Below are 18718 nucleotides of genomic sequence, written 5' to 3'. Positions count from 1 at the left end.
CACTGGTGTAAATGGGCCCTTAGGGTTCAGATGAAGCTATATACACTCACCGGCAACTTTATTAGGTACACCTTGCTAGTGCTGTACCAGGTTGGACCCCCTTTTGCCTTCATTCTTCGTGGCATAGATTCAACAAGGTGTTGGAAACATTTCTCAGAGATTTTGGTCCATAATGACATGATAGCATCACGCAGTTGCTGCAGATTTGATATCCCATTCCACCCCATCCCAAAGGTGCTCTATTGGACTGAGATCTGGTGACTGTGGAGGCCATTGGAGTACAGTGACCTCATTGTCCAGTGGTGAGATGATTGGAGCTTTGTGACAGGGTGCATTATTATCCTGCTGGAAGGAGCCATCAGAAGATGGGGACACTGTAGTCATAAAGGGATGGACATGGTCAGCAACAATACTCAGGTAGGCCGTGGTGTTTAAACGATGCTCAGTTGGTAATAAGGGGCCCAAAGTGTGCCAAGAAAATATCCCCCACACCATTACACCACCACCACCAGCCTGAACCGGTGATTCAAGGCAGGATGGATCCATGCTTTCATGTTGTTTACGCCAAATTCTGACCCGACCATCTGAATGTCTCAGCTGAAATCCAGACCCATCAGACCAGGCAACGTTTTTCCAATCTTCTATTGGCCAATTTTGGTGAGCCTGTGCCAATTGTAGCCTCAGTTTCCTGTTCTTAGCTGACAGGAGTGGCACCCGGTGTGGCCTTCTGCTGCTGTAGCCCATGTGCTTCAAGGTTGGATGTGTTGTACATTCAGAGATGGTATACCTTGGTTGTAACGAGTGGTTATTTGAGTTACTGTTGCCTTCCTGTCATCTGGAACCAGTCATCCCATTCTCCTCTGACATCAACAAGGCATTTTCCTCCACACAACTGCCACTCACTGGATATTTTCTCTTTTTCCCACCATTCTCTGTAAACCCGAGAGGTGGTTGTGTGTGAAAATCCCAGAAATACTCAGACCAGCCCATCTGGCACCAACAACGATGCCATGTTCAAAGTCACTCCAATCCCCTTTCTTCCCCATTCTGATGCTCGGTTTGAACTTCAGCAAGTCGTCTTCACCACGTCTAGATGCCTAAATGGATTAAGTTGCTGCCTTGTGATTGACTGATTAGCATTTTGTGTTACCAAACAATTGAACAGGGATGCCTAATAAAGTGGCCGGTGAGTGTATGTGTGAACCCTCACCTTGTAAAACAACCCATTGAGTTTAAAATAGAAAATGAAAGGCAAAACATTTGTGTATGTGTATAAATTTTTTTTATTATAAATGATCACATAATCTCTGTTCTCAGCTACAAAAAAAAGTGCACACAAAAAAGTGAAACACAAAACGTGCATAGGGTGTACACATAGTCCTCTAAAGAAGAAGGGCCCTAACCCTGATCCCCCGGAGCGTTAGGCTCCAGACAGGGACTGAGGTACTTCACATGGTCCATCTGGTCAAAACCAGATGGACCCCGTTTTCTGGGAGGTCTGCCGAAACAGACCAACCCATGTACTAGGTGGGGCTCCCCCCAAAGGGAGACCCCATGAGAGAGGGCGAACTAAGCCAGAAGACCATCTCCACCCCCTCCCAAGACTTTCAGGGCAGGCCTGAGGACCTACACCCTACCAGTCAAACGTGAAGACAAATGTGTACAGCAAAATAAAGACAAAAGTGACAAACAAACAAATAAAAGTGGAGGGAAGGATAGTGGAGAAGGTGCAAAGGTGCCATTGTGCAGTACATGGTCCATCTGGCCGAAACTAGATGGACCCCATTTGCTGGGTGGTCTGCCGAAACAGACCAACCTATGTACTAGGCGGGGCTCCCCCAGAAGGGAGACCCCATGAGAGAGGGCGAACTAAGCCAGAAGGCCATCTCCACCCCCTCCCAAGACTTTCAGGGCAGCCTGAGGACCCACACCCTACCAGTCAAATGTGAAGACAAACGTGTACAGCAAAATAAAGACAAAAGTTACAAACAAACAAATAAAAGTGGAGGGAAGGATAGTGGAGAAGGTGCAAAGGTGCCATTGTGCAGTACATGGTACATCTGGCCGAAACCAGACAGACCCCGTTTGCTGGGAGGTCTGCCGAAACAGACCAACCTATGTACTAGGCGGGGCTCCCCCCAAAGGGAGACCCCATGAGAGAGGGCGAACTAAGCCAGAAGACCATCTCCACCCCCTCCCAAGACTTTCAGGGCAGGCCTGAGGACCTACACCCTACCAGTCAAACGTGAAGACAAATGTGTACAGCAAAATAAAGACAAAAGTGACAAACAAACAAATAAAAGTGGAGGGAAGGATAGTGGAGAAGGTGCAAAGGTGCCATTGTGCAGTACATGGTCCATCTGGCCGAAACTAGACGGACCCCATTTGCTGGGTGGTCTGCCGAAACAGACCAACCTATGTACTAGGCGGGGCTCCCCCAGAAGGGAGACCCCATGAGAGAGGGCGAACTAAGCCAGAAGGCCATCTCCACCCCCTCCCAAGACTTTCAGGGCAGCCTGAGGACCCACACCCTACCAGTCAAATGTGAAGACAAACGTGTACAGCAAAATAAAGACAAAAGTTACAAACAAACAAATAAAAGTGGAGGGAAGGATAGTGGAGAAGGTGCAAAGGTGCCATTGTGCAGTACATGGTACATCTGGCCGAAACCAGACAGACCCCATTTGCTGGGAGGTCTGCCGAAACAGACCAACCTATGTACTAGGCGGGGCTCCCCCCAAAGGGAGACCCCATGAGAGAGGGCGAACTAAGCCAGAAGACCATCTCCACCCCCTCCCAAGACTTTCAGGGCAGGCCTGAGGACCTACACCCTACCAGTCAAACGTGAAGACAAATGTGTACAGCAAAATAAAGACAAAAGTGACAAACAAACAAATAAAAGTGGAGGGAAGGATAGTGGAGAAGGTGCAAAGGTGCCATTGTGCAGTACATGGTCCATCTGGCCGAAACTAGACGGACCCCATTTGCTGGGTGGTCTGCCGAAACAGACCAACCTATGTACTAGGTGGGGCTCCCCCTGAAGATAGACTCCATGAGAGAGGACGAACTAAGCCAGAAGGCCATCTCCACCCCCTCCCAAGACTTTCAGGGCAGGCCTGAGGACCTACACCCTACCAGTCAAACGTGAAGACAAATGTGTACAGCAAAATAAAGACAAAAGTGACAAACAAACAAATAAAAGTGGAGGGAAGGATAGTGGAGAAGGTGCAAAGGTGCCATTGTGCAGTACATGGTCCATCTGGCCGAAACTAGACGGACCCCATTTGCTGGGTGGTCTGCCGAAACAGACCAACCTATGTACTAGGCGGGGCTCCCCCAGAAGGGAGACCCCATGAGAGAGGGCGAACTAAGCCAGAAGGCCATCTCCACCCCCTCCCAAGACTTTCAGGGCAGCCTGAGGACCCACACCCTACCAGTCAAACGTGAAGACAAACGTGTACAGCAAAATAAAGACAAAAGTTACAAACAAACAAATAAAAGTGGAGGGAAGGATAGTGGAGAAGGTGCAAAGGTGCCATTGTGCGGTCCATCTGGCCGAAACCGAGGTCTGCCGAAACAGACCAACCTATGTACTAGGTGGGGCTCCCCATGAAGGTAGACTCCATGAGAGAGGGCGAACTAAGGCAGAAGGCCATCTCCACCCCCTCCCAAGACTTTCAGGGCAGGCCCGAGGACCTACACCAGGGTTTCTCAACCTGGGGTTCCTCAAGAGGTTGCTAGAGATTCCTTGAGCAAGGAGCAATTTCTGCCTCTCAGATATGTTCCCACTTAGACCATTGATCTTTTTAGCTATCTATAAGGAGGTAATTCTTCCCAATGACCTCAAGTGTGAGGAACATTCTTCACACTGACCATCACATGGATGGTCAGTGTGAAGGTATTAAGGTATCATGAGTTGTAGATTTAGTCATTTTTAGCAGAGGTTCCATGAGACCAGAAAGTTATTTTAAGGGTTCCTCTGTGTTGAAAAGATTGAGAAATGCTGACCTACACCCTACCAGTCAAACATGAAGACAAACGTGTACAGCAAAATAAAGACAAAAGTGGAGGGAAGGATAGTGGAGAAGGTGCAAAGGTGCCATTGTGCAGTACAATGGCCGGCCTTTCATCCAGAAATAAAAAAAACTCCTCTGGTCCTAGCCAAAAGGCTCAGAGGCAGGTGTAAAAAAAAAATGTGTATGGTGCAGTGACCTTGGTGCCAATAAAACTAAATGTGTCCCCTAAACACACTGAAGATTACGGCACCCCTGGACTGCCACTCCGGGGGGCACATACACCACAGGCTTCTTTCAAGGCCCGGCCTTGGATGCTTGCAGAAGTGAGGAAGGAGAAACAGCACGCGTGAAAATAGTGCCGGTCCATTTTCCACTTATTGATGAAGTGCTCATTTTATATCAAGACGGACGTGCCACCAGACCGGAGTGTGATGCCGGTGATCCCCGGAGTGACAGACGACTTCCAACACAAGTCCCAGAAGAAGACTTTGTAGACATCCTTAAATGTGCAGTTCCTCTGTTCTCCACTAGATGGCGATCTCAACTTATACTGAGTGGAACGCACTAAAAAAGGAAGGCGCTTTCTTAAACTACAGACAGGAAGTGATGTCATGTACAGACAGGAAGTAGAGAGGAGACATTGCTGGAACTGGCAGCAGAGGAGGTAATAAGATCTTATTTTATATTTACACCCAGTAACTCCCCGTCATGTCCGTCCTCTTCCTCCATAGTCACTGTGATGTCTTTTATCTCCAAAAAATACTTTGATAAACATATATAGAGTATAACAATAGATGGATTGATTGTATTCCTATCTACAGCACTGAACAATGAGCCAGAGACATCAGCCTCTGTACCAGAGGAGCTTACACTCTAATGTCCCCTCCCCCACAGTCACACACTATTATTATTATACATTTAAATAACCATAATAGTGTTCTGTCCTGGATTTGCCGGGACAGTCCCGGTTTTTTTACCTGTTCCTTAAAGGCTTCATCTGACCAAATTTTGATCAGTCTGCAAATGTCCCTGCTCTGAAATATACCGCAGTGCTGCACAGAGAACACTGAGCCAGTCACATCAGTCTCTGTACCAGAGGAGCTTACACTCTAATGCCCCCTCCCCCACAGTCACACACTATTATTATTATTATACATTTAAATAACCATAATAGTGTTCTGTCCTGGATTTGCCGGGACAGTCCCGGTTTTTTTACCTGTTCCTTAAAGGCTTCATCTGACCAAATTTTGATCAGTCTGCAAATGTCCCTGCTCTGAAATATACCGCAGTGCTGTACAAAGAACACTGAGCCAGTCACATCAGTCTCTGTACCAGAGGAGCTTACACTCTAATGCCCCCTCCCCCACAGTCACATCAGTCTCTGTACCAGAGGAGCTTACACTCTAATGTCCCCTCCCCCACAGTCACATCAGTCTCTGTACCAGAGGAGCTTACACTCTAATGCCCCCTCCCCCACAGTTACACACTATTATTATTTTACATATACACTCACCGGCCACTTTATTAGGTACACCTTTTCAATTGCTTGGTTACACCAATTGCTTATCAGCCAATCACATGGCAGCAACTCAATGCATTTAGGCATCTAGGCGTGGTGAAGACGACTTGCTTAAGTTCAAACCGAGCATCAGAATGGGGGAAGAAAAGGGAACTGAAGTAACTTTGAACGTGGCGTGGTTGTTGGTCCCAGACGGGGCTGGTCTGAGTATTTCTGGGATTTTCACGCACAACCATCTCTCGGGGTTTACAGAGAATGGTGGGAAAAAGAGAAAATATCCAGTGAGCGTCAGTTGTGTGGAGGAAAAATGCCTTGTTGAGGTCAGAGGAGAATGGGGCAGACTGGTTCCAGATGATAGAAAAGCAACAGTAACTCAAATAACACTCGTTACACCCAAAGTATGCAGAATACCATCTCTGAGCGCACATCAAACCTTAAAGCAGATGGGCTAGAGCAGCAGAAGACCACACCGGGTGCCACTCCTGGCAGCTAAGAACAGGAAAACTGAGGCTACAATTGGCACAGGATCACCGAAATTGGACAATAGAAGATTGGAAGAACCTTGCCTGGTCTGATGAGTCTGGATCTCAGCTGTGACATTCAGATAGTGGGGTCAGAATTTGGTACATGGATCCATCCTGCCTTGTATCACCGGTTCAGGCTGGTGGTGGGGGTGTAATGGTGTGGGGGATATTTTCTTGGCACACTTTGGGCCCCTTAGTACCAATTGAGCATCATTTACACACCACGGCCTACCTGAGTATTGTTGCTGACCATGTCCATCCCTTTATGACTACAGTGTCCCCATCTTCTGATGGCTCCTTCCAGCAGGATAATGCACCATGTCACAAAGCTCCAATCATCTCACCACTGGTTTTTTAACCACTTCCCGCCCGGCCTATAGCCGAATGACGGCCGAGCGGTGGTTCCGTTATCCTGACTGGACGTCTTATGACGTCTTTCAGGATAACAGCCGGCGCGCGCCCGTGGGGGGGCGCACAGCGCGGCGATCGGTGGTGCGGAGTGTCAGTCTGACACACCGCAACACCGATCTGGGTAAAGAGCCTCTGACGGAGGCTCTTTACCATGTGATCAGCTGTGTCCAATCAGGCTGATCACGGTGTAGACAGGAAAAGCCGTTTATCGGCTTTTCCTCACTTACGTCTGACAGACGCGAGTAGAGAAAAGCCGATCGGCGGCTCTCCTGACAGGGGGGGTCTGCGCTGATTGATTTTCAGCACAGAACCCCCCAAGGATGCCCAAACTGGACCACCAGGGATGACAGTGCCCAGACAGATGCCAATCAGTGCCCATCAGTGCCATCCATCAGTGTCCATCAGTGCCACCCATAAGTGCACATCAGTGCAGCCTTTCAGTGCCCATCAGTGCTGCCTATCAGTGCTGCCTATCAATGCCCATTTGTGCCACCTAATCAGTGCTGCCTTATCAGTGCCCATCAGTGCAGCCTATCAATGCCCATCAGTGCCACCTCATCAGCGCCCGTCAGTGAAGGAGAAAACTTACTTATTTACAAAATTTTATAATAGAAACAAAGTAAAACTTATTTTTTTTTTCAAAATTTTCGGTCTATTTTTTATTTGTTTAGCAAAAAAACTGCCCCAAAAAAACGCAGAGGTGATCAAATACCACCAAAATAAAGCTCTGTTTGTGAGAACAAAATGATAAAACTTTTGTTTGTGTACAGTGTGGCACGACCGCGCAATTGTCATTTAAACAGCGCTTAAAGCTGAAAATTGGCCTGGGCAGGGAGGGGGGTAAGTGCCCGGTATTGAAGTGGTTAAACGTGACAATGAGGTCACTGTACTCCAATGGTTTCCACAGTCACCAGATCTCAGCCAATAGAGCATCTTTGGGATGGGGTGGAACGGGAGATTGGCATCATGGATGTGCAGCCGACAAATCTGCAGCAACTGCGTGATGCTATCATGTCACTATGGACCAAAATCTCTGAGGAACGTTTCCAACACCTTGCAGTATCTATGCCACGAAGAATGAAGGCAAAAGGAGGTCCAACCTTGTACCTAAGGTGGCCAGTGAGTGTATATATCTCTGACATATATATATATATATATATATATATATAACCATACTAGTCTTCTGTCCCGGATTTGCTGGGACAGTCCCGGTTTGTATTCACCTGTTCCTTAAAGGCTGCATCTGACCAAATTTGGATCAGTATGCAAATGTTCCTTCTCTGACATATACCATAGTGCTGTACAGAGAACACTGAGCCAATCACATCAGTCTCTGTACCAGAGGAGCTTACACTCTAATGTCCCCTCCCCCACAGTCACATACTATTATTATTATACATTTAAAAACCATACTAGTGTTCTGTCCTGGATTTGCCGGGACAGTCCCGTTTTTTTTACCTGTTCCTTAAAGGCTTCATCTGACCAAATTTTGATCAGTCTGCAAATGTCCCTGCTCTCAAATATACCATAGTGCTGTACAGAGGACACTGAGCCAGTCACATCAGCCTCTGTACCAGAGGAGCTTACACTCTAATGTCCCCTCCCCCACAGTCACATACTATTATTATTATATATTTAAATAACCATACTAGTCTTCTGTCCCGGATTTGCCAGGACAGTCCCGGTTTGTATTCATCTGTTCCTTAAAGGCTTCATCTGACCAAATTTTGATCAGTCTGCATATGTCCCTGCTCTGACATATACCGTAGTGCTGTACAGAGAACACTGAGCCAGTCACATCAGTCTTATTTCTATTAATAAAACGCAGACCTGACCAGAGAGGTGAGGAGGATTCTGGGATGGTGACTGTATCATTGTGTGTGTCAGGTTCCTATAAGGTGTCAGGATGTCACTGTCTGTTTCTCCATGGAGGAGTGGGAGTATTTAGAAGGACACAAGGATCTCTACAAGGACGTCATGATGGAGAATCAGCCGCCCCTCACATCACCGGGTAAGAGGAGACTTTATTGTAAAGGAGAGAGCAGTACGGAGGGTCCACCTAGATCCCCCATCAACTGATAAACACATGGAAACAATGTATTCAGTCAGTGTGTGTGTTTCCTACAGATGGATCCAGTAATGGGAACCCACCAGAGAGATGTCCCAGTCCTCTATACTCCCGGGATTCCACACAGGAAGGTCACACCATCCCTCACCATCATCAGGTTGGTGGAGAGAACATAAGTGTCTACAGACTATATGAGATGACACTCTTCTATGTAGTCTTGAGTCTTTGGTGCTTACATTTAGAAGATATTATTTTTTGTTCTTCTGTTGGTTTAGTATGAAGAACAGATGGGTATGAAAATTGAAGTTAAAGAAGAAGAAGAGGAGGTTTTCGTGATGGACTATCGGCAGTCTCCGGAGGAGGTTGGGATAATGGTGACAATTAAAGAGGAGGAATCTTCTTTAGATATCAGCACGGGTGAGAATTAAACACTATATACAGTATATATTGATGATTGAGGATCTGTAAGCCTTCACATCAGTGGTATAAAGAGATCAGGAAAGGTTGAAGTGGTGTTCAGTGGCATAGAGGGATTGAGAAAGGTCAGAGTGGAGTTCAGTGGCATGGAGGGATCAGGAAAGGTTGGAGTGGTGTTCATTGGCATGGAGGGATCAGGAAAGGTTGAAGTGGAGTTCAGTGGCATGGAGGGATCAGGAAAGGTTGGAGTGGTGTTCAGTGGCATGGAGGGATCGGGAAAGGTTGGAGTGGAGTTCAGTGACAGAGAGGGATCACAAAAGGTTGGAGTGGTGTTCATTGGCTTGGAAGGATCATGAATGGTTGGAGTGGTGTTCAGTGACAGAGAGAGATCATGAAAGGTTGGAGTGGTGTTCATGGGCTTGGAGGAATCATGAATGGTTGGAGTGGTGTTCATTGGCAGAGAAGGATCAGAAAAAGGTTGGAGTGGAGTTCAGTGGCATGAATGTATTGAGAAAGGTCAGAGTGGAGTTCAGTGGCATGGAGGAATCATGAATGGTTGGAGTGGTGTTCATTGGCTTGGAGGGATCATGAATGGTTGGAGTGGTGTTCATTGGCATGGAGGGATTAGGAAAGGTTGAAGTGGAGTTCAGTGGCATGGAGGGATCATGAATGGTTGGAGTGGTGTTCATTGGCAGAGAAGGATCAGGAGAGGTTGGAGTGGTGTTCATTGGCTTGGAGGGATCAGGAAAGGTTGGAGTGGTGTTTACTGGCTTGGAGGGATCAGGAATGGTTTGAGTGGTGTTCTTTGGCATGGAGGGATTAGGAAAGGTTGAAGTGGAGTTCAGTGGCATGGAGGGATCATGAATGGTTGGAGTGGTGTTCATTGGCAGAGAAGGATCAGGAGAGGTTGGAGTGGTGTTCATTTTCTTAGAGGGATCATGAATGGTTGGAGTGGTGTTCATTGGCAGAGAAGGATCAGGAGAGGTTGGAGTGGTGTTCATTGGCAGAGAAGGATCAGGAGAGGTTGGAGTGGTGTTCATTGGCTTGGAAGGATCATGAATGGTCGGAGTAGTGTTCAGTGACAGAGAGAGATCATGAAAGGTTGGAGTGGTGTTCATGGGCTTGGAGGAATCATGAATGGTTGGAGTGGTGTTCATTGGCTTGGAGGGATCATGAATGGTTGGAGTGGTGGTCATTGGCTTAGAGGGATCATGAATGGTTGGAGTGGTGTTCATTGGCATGGAGGGATTAGGAAAGGTTGAAGTGGAGTTCAGTGGCATGGAGGGATCATGAATGGTTGGAGTGGTGTTCATTGGCAGAGAAGGATCAGGAGAGGTTGGAGTGGTGTTCATTTTCTTGGAGGGATCATGAATGGTTGGAGTGGTGTTCATTAGCAGAGAGGGATCAGGAAAGGTTGGAGTGGAGTTCAGTGGCATGAAGGGATTGAGAAAGGTCAGAGTGGAGTTCAGTGGCATGGAAGGATCGGGAAAGGTTGGATTGGTGTTCATTGGCATGGAGGGATTGGGAAAGGTCAGAGTGGAGATCAGTGGCATGGAGGGATCAGGAAAGGTTGGAGTGGAGATCAGTGGCATGGAGGGATCAGGAAAGGTTGGAGTGGTGTTCATTGGCATGGAGGGATCAGGAAAGGTTGGAGTGGTGTTCATTGGCATGGAGGGATCAGGAAAGGTTCGAGTGGTGTTCATTGGCATGGAGGGATTGGGAAAGGTTGAAGTGGTTTTCAGTGGCATGGAGGGATATTGAAAGGTTGAAGCGGTGTTCAGTGGCATGGAGGGATATTGAAAGGTTGAAGCGGTGTTCAGTGGCATGGAGGGATCAGGAAAGGTTGGAGTGGTGTTCGTTGGCATGGAGGGATCAGGAAAGGTTGGAGTGGTGTTCAGTGGCATGGAGGGATCGGGAAAGGTTGGAGTGGTGTTCATTGGCATGGAGGGATTGGGAAAGGTCGGAGTGGAGTTCAGTGACAGAGAGGGATCACGAAAGGTTGGAGTGGTGTTCATTGGCATGGAGGGATCAGGAAAGGTTGGAGTGGTGTTAATTAGCATGGAGGGATCAGGAAAGTTGGAGTGGTGTTCATTGGCATGGAGGGATCAGGAAAGGTTGGAGTAGTGTTCATTGGCATGGAGGGATCAGGAAAGGTTGGAGTGGTGTTCATTAGCATGGAGGGATCAGGAAAGGTTGGAGTGATGTTCATTGGCATGGAGGGATCAGGAAAGGTTGGAGTGGTGTTCATTGGCATGGAGGGATCAGGAAAGGTTGGAGTGGTGTTCATTGGCATGGAGGGATTGGGAAAGATTGGAATGGAGTTCAGTGACAGAGAGGGATCACGAAAGGTTGGAGTGGTGTTCACTGGCTTGGAGGGATCATGAATGGTTGGAGTGGAGTTCAGTGGCATGGAGGCATCAGGAAAGGTCAGAGTGGAGTTCAGTGGCAGAGAGGGATCAGGAAAGGTTGGAGTGGTGTTCATTGGCTTGGAGGGATCAGGAAAGGTTGGAGTGGTGTTCATTGGCTTGGATGGATCAGGAATGGTTTGAGCTGTGTTCAGTGGCATGGAGGGATTAAGAAAGGTTGGAGTGGAGTCTAGTGGCATGGAGGTATCAGAAAAGGTAAGTGTTTACTTTTTTTCTTCACCAAAACAGCATTTCTCTGGAATTTAGGTAGACAGTATGGTCTCTTTAAATCAGAAAGCTCTATGGAGGGTCTACCTAGATCCCCCCATCATCTGATAAACACAAAGCAACAATATATTCAGTCAGTGTGTGTGTTTCCTACAGATGGATCCAGTGACACAGAGCCACCAGAGAGATGTCCTAGTCCTCTTGATCGCAGGGAGGAGTCCTCTCAGGAAGATGATAGCACCCCTCAGGATCAGGTACATGCGGAAAATGCAAAAATGACTCCGGACTGTATGAGATTATACTTTTCTCTCTAACCTCTTGGCACTCACGTTTTGCTGGTATTTTCTATCATCCCGATGGTTTAGGATGAAGAGCCGATGTATATAAAAGTTGAAGTTAAAGATGAAGACGAGGAGACATATGAGATGGATGATCAGCAGTCTGGGGAAGAGGGTGGGATGACGCCGGCAGAAGGTGAGCAAAGACCACCAAATACAGATATTGTTCTGTTGTATGGATTGTTGATTGAGGATCTTTAGCCCATCACATCATCAGAATAAAATAGTGGTGGTCACATTTTTTTTTGTTTTACATGATGTTGGTGCGTATCAAACCCTTATTTTTTGCTATGCTGTTTGGATTACTTGGATTTTTTAGCCACTAGAGCAATTCTTGACGCGTTTCACACCAACGGGCGCTTAAACATGATTAATGTGTACGCAGCATTACAGTATCTCAGGCATAGGACAGACATAGGACATGAAAAGCATACAAGTACCGCTAAAGCCTCTACAAATCAGCAAGCACACCTGGTTGGTTTGCTGATGAGGTATGACTAGACTAAGATCACTAATTCTAGATCTGGTTCTGGTCCTGATTCTGGTTTTGCCTGGACAAGTTGCCCAAATGTAGGACCCGCCAAGGTTAGCAGGGCAATATCCAGACTAGAGGATACTGGGGCCTGGCCAGAAAAATAATTCCACCATGAGGCCCAGATAGCGTCAAAGCGTTCACGAGTGCCCTTGCACGTGGCCACCCATTCCTCTGCTTACATGATCTTCGTCACCTTTCCAAGCCAGTCCAGCTCACTCGGGATGCGCAGGCTCTTCCAATGAATTAGTATAAGGCGCTTTGCAGCATTAAGGAGGTGAGGGAGGGCACTATGTTTATAGTGGGAGAGGGGAATGTGGAGCAAAAAAAGTGGAAAGATACATCAATACCAAGACCATCCGATATGTGTCTGCGAACAGCCAACCAAAAGGGTAATAACAATGGGCAGTCCCACCAAATATGGAGGAGTGTTCCCCTCTGTCCGCATTCCCTCCAACATAGATCAGAGACTGATGGGTACATTTTAGTGAGGGACGTGGGCACTTGGTACCGCCGTCTGTAACATATTTTTTTGAATCTGTATATTTTGATTTTTCTACACAATAGAAACATATTGAGTGAATAAAGAAAAAATGTACTGTACATAGAAAAACCTTTTATTTTTATAATAGCACCGGAAAGGATGTGAGTATTACAGCCTACACTGTTTTTTGTTTTTTTTCTTCCTGGGGGTGTTTTTTAATTCATGCAGGGCAAAAAAAAAAAAAATGTAACTGGAGTTGAGCTTCATTTATAAAATTTCACGCACTAATTGATTTAAAAAAAGAAAAACATTTTAATCAATAGAAACAACATCCCTAAACTGTGACAAGGTGGAAAAGCCCCCACTGCTATGAGTACAAGAACGTCGTCAATGTATCTATCCCACCACCTCATTTAAAGCCGAACTTCACCCAAATTGGGATACATAGTTAGTAAGGTTGAATAAAGACACCAGTCCATCCAGTTCAACCTGAGTGAGTGTGGGTGCGTGTTTACAATCATCCCTATTTTTATTTAAGGTACCCATATAGCGCCGCAAATTCATGCAGCACTCCGCACATACATCGTACACCCACATTGGTCCCTACCCTCAAGGAGCCCACAATCCAAGGTCCCCAACTCACATTCATATACTAGGGCCAATTTTGAACAGAAGCCAATTAACCTACCGGCATGTCTTTGGAGTGTGGGAGGAAACTGGAGTACCCGGAGGAAACCCACACAGGCACAGGGAGAACATGCAAACTCCAGGCAGGTAGTGTCGTGGTTGGGATTCGAACCAGCAACCCTTTTTACTGCTAGGTGAGAGTGCTAACCACTACACCACTGTGCTGCCTATTTACATCCGCCCCCATCCTCTGCCACATTTGGCACTTTTTTGGGGGGGAACTTCCTATTCCGGTCAGATCCCTGTGGCAATCCAAGCAGAAGTTTGGAAGTGGAAGCGGGCACCTGTCAAAAATAGGAACCCCCCCCCAAAAAAAAATCAAAAAGTGGTATAAGGAAGGAAGGGAGGAGGTGGAAAACCTGAACTTCTTCCCCTTTTGGGTGAAGCTCTGCTTTAATTTTCAATGGAGGTAGATGTGTTGAACATCACATAAGGTGTCAACTGCATATAAATAAATAATTAAATAGAAGAAGAATATTTTTGATATTATAAAGAATAATTCTTTCCAACAGGTAGAGGTGGTGTCCAGAATTCCTCGAAGAGACCAATGGGTCCCTCACGACCTCGCTCACGTACTGTTAAAAAAATCCATGCAAAACGTCGCAGTGCGGATAGCTCCTCAGACCCGTCCAATCCGGAGCGTCCTTTTCCATGTTCGCAGTGCGAGAAAAGTTTCACCCGAAAACACCACCTTCTTAGACACCAGAAAAGTCACACGGGCGAGCGCCCTTTTCAGTGTTCAGACTGCGGAAGGAGTTTCACTCACAAAGGAGACCTTCTTAGACACCAGAAAATTCACATGGGCGAACGCCCCTTTTCCTGTACCGAGTGCGGGAAATCTTATGTCCAGAAAGTAAACCTTCTTAGACATCAGAAGAGACACACGGGCAAACGTCCTTTTTCGTGTTCAGAATGCGGGAAGTGTTTCATTGAGAAAGCGGACCTTCTTAGACACCAGGGAAGTCACACTGGCGATCACCCCTTTTCGTGTTCAGAGTGCGGGAAGTGTTTCCCTTGGAAAACAGACTTTATTAGGCACCAGAGAATTCACACTGGAGAACGTCCGTTTCCATGCACAGACTGCGGGAAATGTTTCATTCGGAAAGCAGACCTGATTACCCACCAAAGGAGTCACACGGGTGAGCGTCCCTTCCCGTGTACAGAGTGCGGGAAAGGCTTCATTCAGAAAGGAGATCTTCTTAGACACCAGAAAATTCATACCGGGGAGCACCCTTATTCTTGTGCAGAATGCGGGAAATCTTATGTTCAGAAAGTACACCTTCTTGTACACCAAAGAAGTCACACGGGAGAGCGTCCCTTTCCCTGCCCAGAGTGCGGAAAATGTTTTGCTGAGATAGGACTCCTTCATAGACATCAGATCATTCACACCGGCGAGCGCCCTTTTTCTTGTTCGGAGTGCGGGAAAAGTTTTAATCAAAAAGGAATCCTTATTAGACACCTGAGAGTTCACAAAGACAAATGACCTTTTTTCGTGTTCGCAGTGCGGAAAATGTTTCAGACCTTCGTAGACAGTAGAAACTGAGACACTGAAAGGGCATCCTCATTGGAAATGTTTTGCATTGAGGGCACATCAAAAATTCCGTGTCCGCTGATGCCTATGACCAATGAACAGGCGGTCTTCATAACTTTTTCCATCAGTAGAATAATTGCCTGATACAGATAAGGACATTTTAGTATTTGTCGTCTTTTTGATTCACTTTAAAATGAGTGGGTGTGGATGTAGTTGTGTTATCATTCTTGAACTTGTTTCCAGGCCCAAATAAAACTCTCGCTGTTTTAGTTCTCTGTTTATTATCATTATAACCTTTCATTATTACACCACCCAGCACTGTATATCAAATTAAAAAAACAAAAGTACAAATATAAAAAAGCTGTAGAAGAACAAGTGTCACATTCAGGGGTCAAGCTTGGAGACCAGTAGCTATAGCAGTAGAGAGGCTCCCACTGACCAACAGGATAGGTATACAAGCAAGTCACCTTGACGGATGATGCGGGCTCACTCAGATCTAACGGTCAGATCTAAGCACTAACCGTTGTTCACCAGAGCTCCAGATGGTGGAAATGGGTTTTGCTGCGTGTTTGTACCGGGTCACAGTACTCAGGATCACCCCACCAGTGTGAAATTCCAGTAGAAAATATAGCAGGAATGGATCAACCAGAAGCACAATCAGTAAACAAGCCAAAGGTTGGTAACAACTGGTTGCAGGTTGGGGTCAAGTAGAAGCGTAATTGAGGAACAAGCCAAAAGTCAGTAACAAGGAATTGCAGGTTGGGATCAAGTGGAAGCATAGCCGGGAAACATGACAAAAGTCGGTACCAAGGGTTGCAAGTTAGGGATCAATCGGAAGCATAGTTGAGGAAAAAGCCAAAGGTTGGTAACAAGTAGTTGCAGGTTGGGATCAAGTGGAAGCATAGTCAAGGAACAAGCCAAAGGTTGGTAACAAGGGTTTGCAGGTTGGGATTAAGTGGAAGAGTAGTCGAGGAACAAGCCAAAGGTCGGTAACAAGGGTTTGCAGGTTGGGATTAAGTGGGTCAAGTAGAAGCATAATTGAGCAACAAGCCAAAGGTCGGTAACAAGGAGTTGCAGGCTGGGATCAAGTGGAAGCATAGCCGAGGAACATGCCAAAATTCGGTACTAAGGGTTGCAAGTTAGGGATCAATCGGAAGCGTAGTCGAGGAACAAGCCAAAGGTTGGTAACAAGTAGTTGCAGGTTGGGATCAAGTAGAAGCATAGTCGAGGAACAAGCCAAAGGTCGGTAACAAGGGTTTGCAGGTTGGGATTAAGTGGAAGAGTAGTCGAGAAATAAGCCAAAGGTCTGTAACACGGGGTTGCAGGTTGGAATAAAGTTAAAAAGTAGTCCAGGAACAAGCCAAAGGTCAGAAACAAGGGTTTGCAGGTTGGGATTAAGTGGGAGAGTAGTTGAGGAATAAGCCAAAGGTCTGTAACAAGGGTTTGCAGGTTGGGATTAAGTGGAAGGTTAGTCGAGGAATAAGCCAAAGGTCGGTAACAAGGGTTTGCAGGTTGGGATTAAGTGGAAGAGTAGTCGAGGAATAAGCCAAAGGTCTGTAACACGGGGTTGCAGGTTGGAATAAAGTGGAAAAGTAGTCAAGGAACAAGCCAAAGGTCGGTAACAAGTAGTTGCAGGTTCGGATTAAGTGGTAGTGTAGTCCAGGAACAAGCCAAAGGTCGGTAACAAGGGGTTACAGGTTGGGATCAAGTGGAAGCGTATTCAAGTAACAAGCCACAGGACAGTAACAAGTGGATGCAGGTTGGGATTAAGCAGAAGCGTCCACCCGGGCAGTTCCTCCAGAGTCCTGTGCCGTAAACGGCGGCTCCCACCCGCATGCACGGGAGTGATGTAATCACGGCTCCTGCCAGTCACACAGCCAGAGTCCGTGAACCCGGAAGGAGGACCGAGTGAAGATGGGACCGCCTTCAGCAGTGACAGTGCGGTGCTGGAAGGCTTTCTTTTTAGGTAAATTTAACATAATTTGTCATGACATTACCTTTCAGGTTAGAAAAATAAAAATATCCAGCGGTTTACTACTGCTTTAAGTGCACATGCTATTTACCAGTCTATCCACAAAGTAACCAAGCAGAGTGTATTTTTGTGGTGTTTTTGCTTGAAGAACTGGGATAGGGATTAAGGGGAGATAGGGATTAGGGTGAGAACTAATACAAACTTTGGTTGAGGACGCTATATAGCAACAGTTAATAAGGCCTCCAGAGCCGGAGAATGTGAACATACAGCTCAGGGGGCTCCCAAACTAAAAAGAGCCCCAGCTGGCGAATCTGGAACAGTCTTTTCAAGAAGGAGCACAACTCGGCAACAGTCTCTCTCCAGGATTTCTCCCAGGCCTCTGCTCACTGTGTCCCTGTATACATAGATGTCTCCTTCCAGTATCAGTCACACCCTGTACCGTGAGCTTCGCAAGCCAAATCCTCAGCAGACTTTGCTCCAAACTGTTCCTGCAGCTTTTGTAGTCGGTTCCCCAGCTCTCCCTGAGCCGGGATCCCGCAGAACCTCCTTCAGATTCCACTGGAACACCAGGCTGAGTCACATTCCAACAGACAAAAGACCCTGCTGTTCTGGGCCCCAGATTATTTATACCCACCTCACTGCTGGTCACTCTCTCAACCAGAAATTGGCTGAGGCTGTATGAATAATCAGCCCAGGATCTGCCCCTTCCAGCCCACTGTGTTCCACCTACAAGGGAAAGTAGGTGAGTCTGCAACTGAAGAACCCAGAACAGACTGCAACAATCAAATCCAGCTTTACTGAATACAGAGGAGCCCAACCATAACTAAATTTACCTACCCCCTGTAGCAGAGTGCTAAACAGATATCAGGTGCTTTTCAGCTACCTAAAGTATAAGTCCAGTCAAAACTAAGCATTCCCACCTCCATTCTACCCTGTTAAAGAAAAGATGTCTATACTTACGTATTCTCTGTGCGCTTTGGTCCGGTCACATGATCGGCTCCCAGCTTCAGTGTAGAGGAGGGGCAGCCGACAACGGATGCCCCATAGTCAACCTATGGATAACGTCATCACCCAACCCTTAGCGGAGACCTCTCCTCTTCACTGAAGCTGGCCGGAGAGTTCATGTTGGCCAGACTGGAGCACCTTCAGAATAGGTAAGTATTCCCTCATCCCTTTAAACCCGAACACATATCAACTATAAAGGTTCTGTGGTTGCTGAGGGTGGTAATTAAACTCACTTGGTGCCTTATGTGTATGAAATTACCCTCAGAACCCGTGTAATTCATATGTGTTCGGGTTTAAAGGGATGAGGTGGCAACCCGAGTAAGTATAGACATCTTTCTTTTTTACAGGGTAAATAAAATAGGCTTAGAATGGGTGTGGGAGTAGAATTAAGCTTAGTTCGGTTTTGACTTGCCTTCTGTTTAAAGTGGAAGTAAACCCTCCTATCGTTTTCAGCCAAGGAAGCCGCCATCTTGGCCTCTGTTTAATCTACAACTGCCATGATGCTGCCCATGTGATCCGTTATGACACCAGCCATTGGATGGTTTGACAGTTTGGTTGAGAGCGCAACCAACGGGAGTGTT

The 18718-nt window shown here is 46.7% G+C and overlaps 1 protein-coding gene across 1 annotated transcript in view; it reads left to right on the top strand.

Moving 5' to 3' along the window:
• Positions 1-15399, top strand: part of LOC141106885 (uncharacterized) — a 152563-nt gene extending 137164 nt beyond the window's left edge. The window contains exon 30 of the mRNA XM_073597814.1: positions 14301-15399. Coding sequence (XP_073453915.1) covers positions 14301-15112 — 812 coding nt within the window. The 3' untranslated portion in view covers positions 15113-15399. The remainder of the gene's footprint in view (positions 1-14300) is intronic.
• Positions 15400-18718: the final 3319 nt, after the last annotated feature.

The sequence above is a fragment of the Aquarana catesbeiana genome, linkage group LG08, assembly GCF_042186555.1.
Source record: "Aquarana catesbeiana isolate 2022-GZ linkage group LG08, ASM4218655v1, whole genome shotgun sequence".
NCBI lineage: Eukaryota > Metazoa > Chordata > Amphibia > Anura > Ranidae > Aquarana > Aquarana catesbeiana.
The sequence above is the reverse complement of the archived record's forward strand: the minus strand, read 5'-3'. Positions and strand labels throughout refer to the sequence as shown.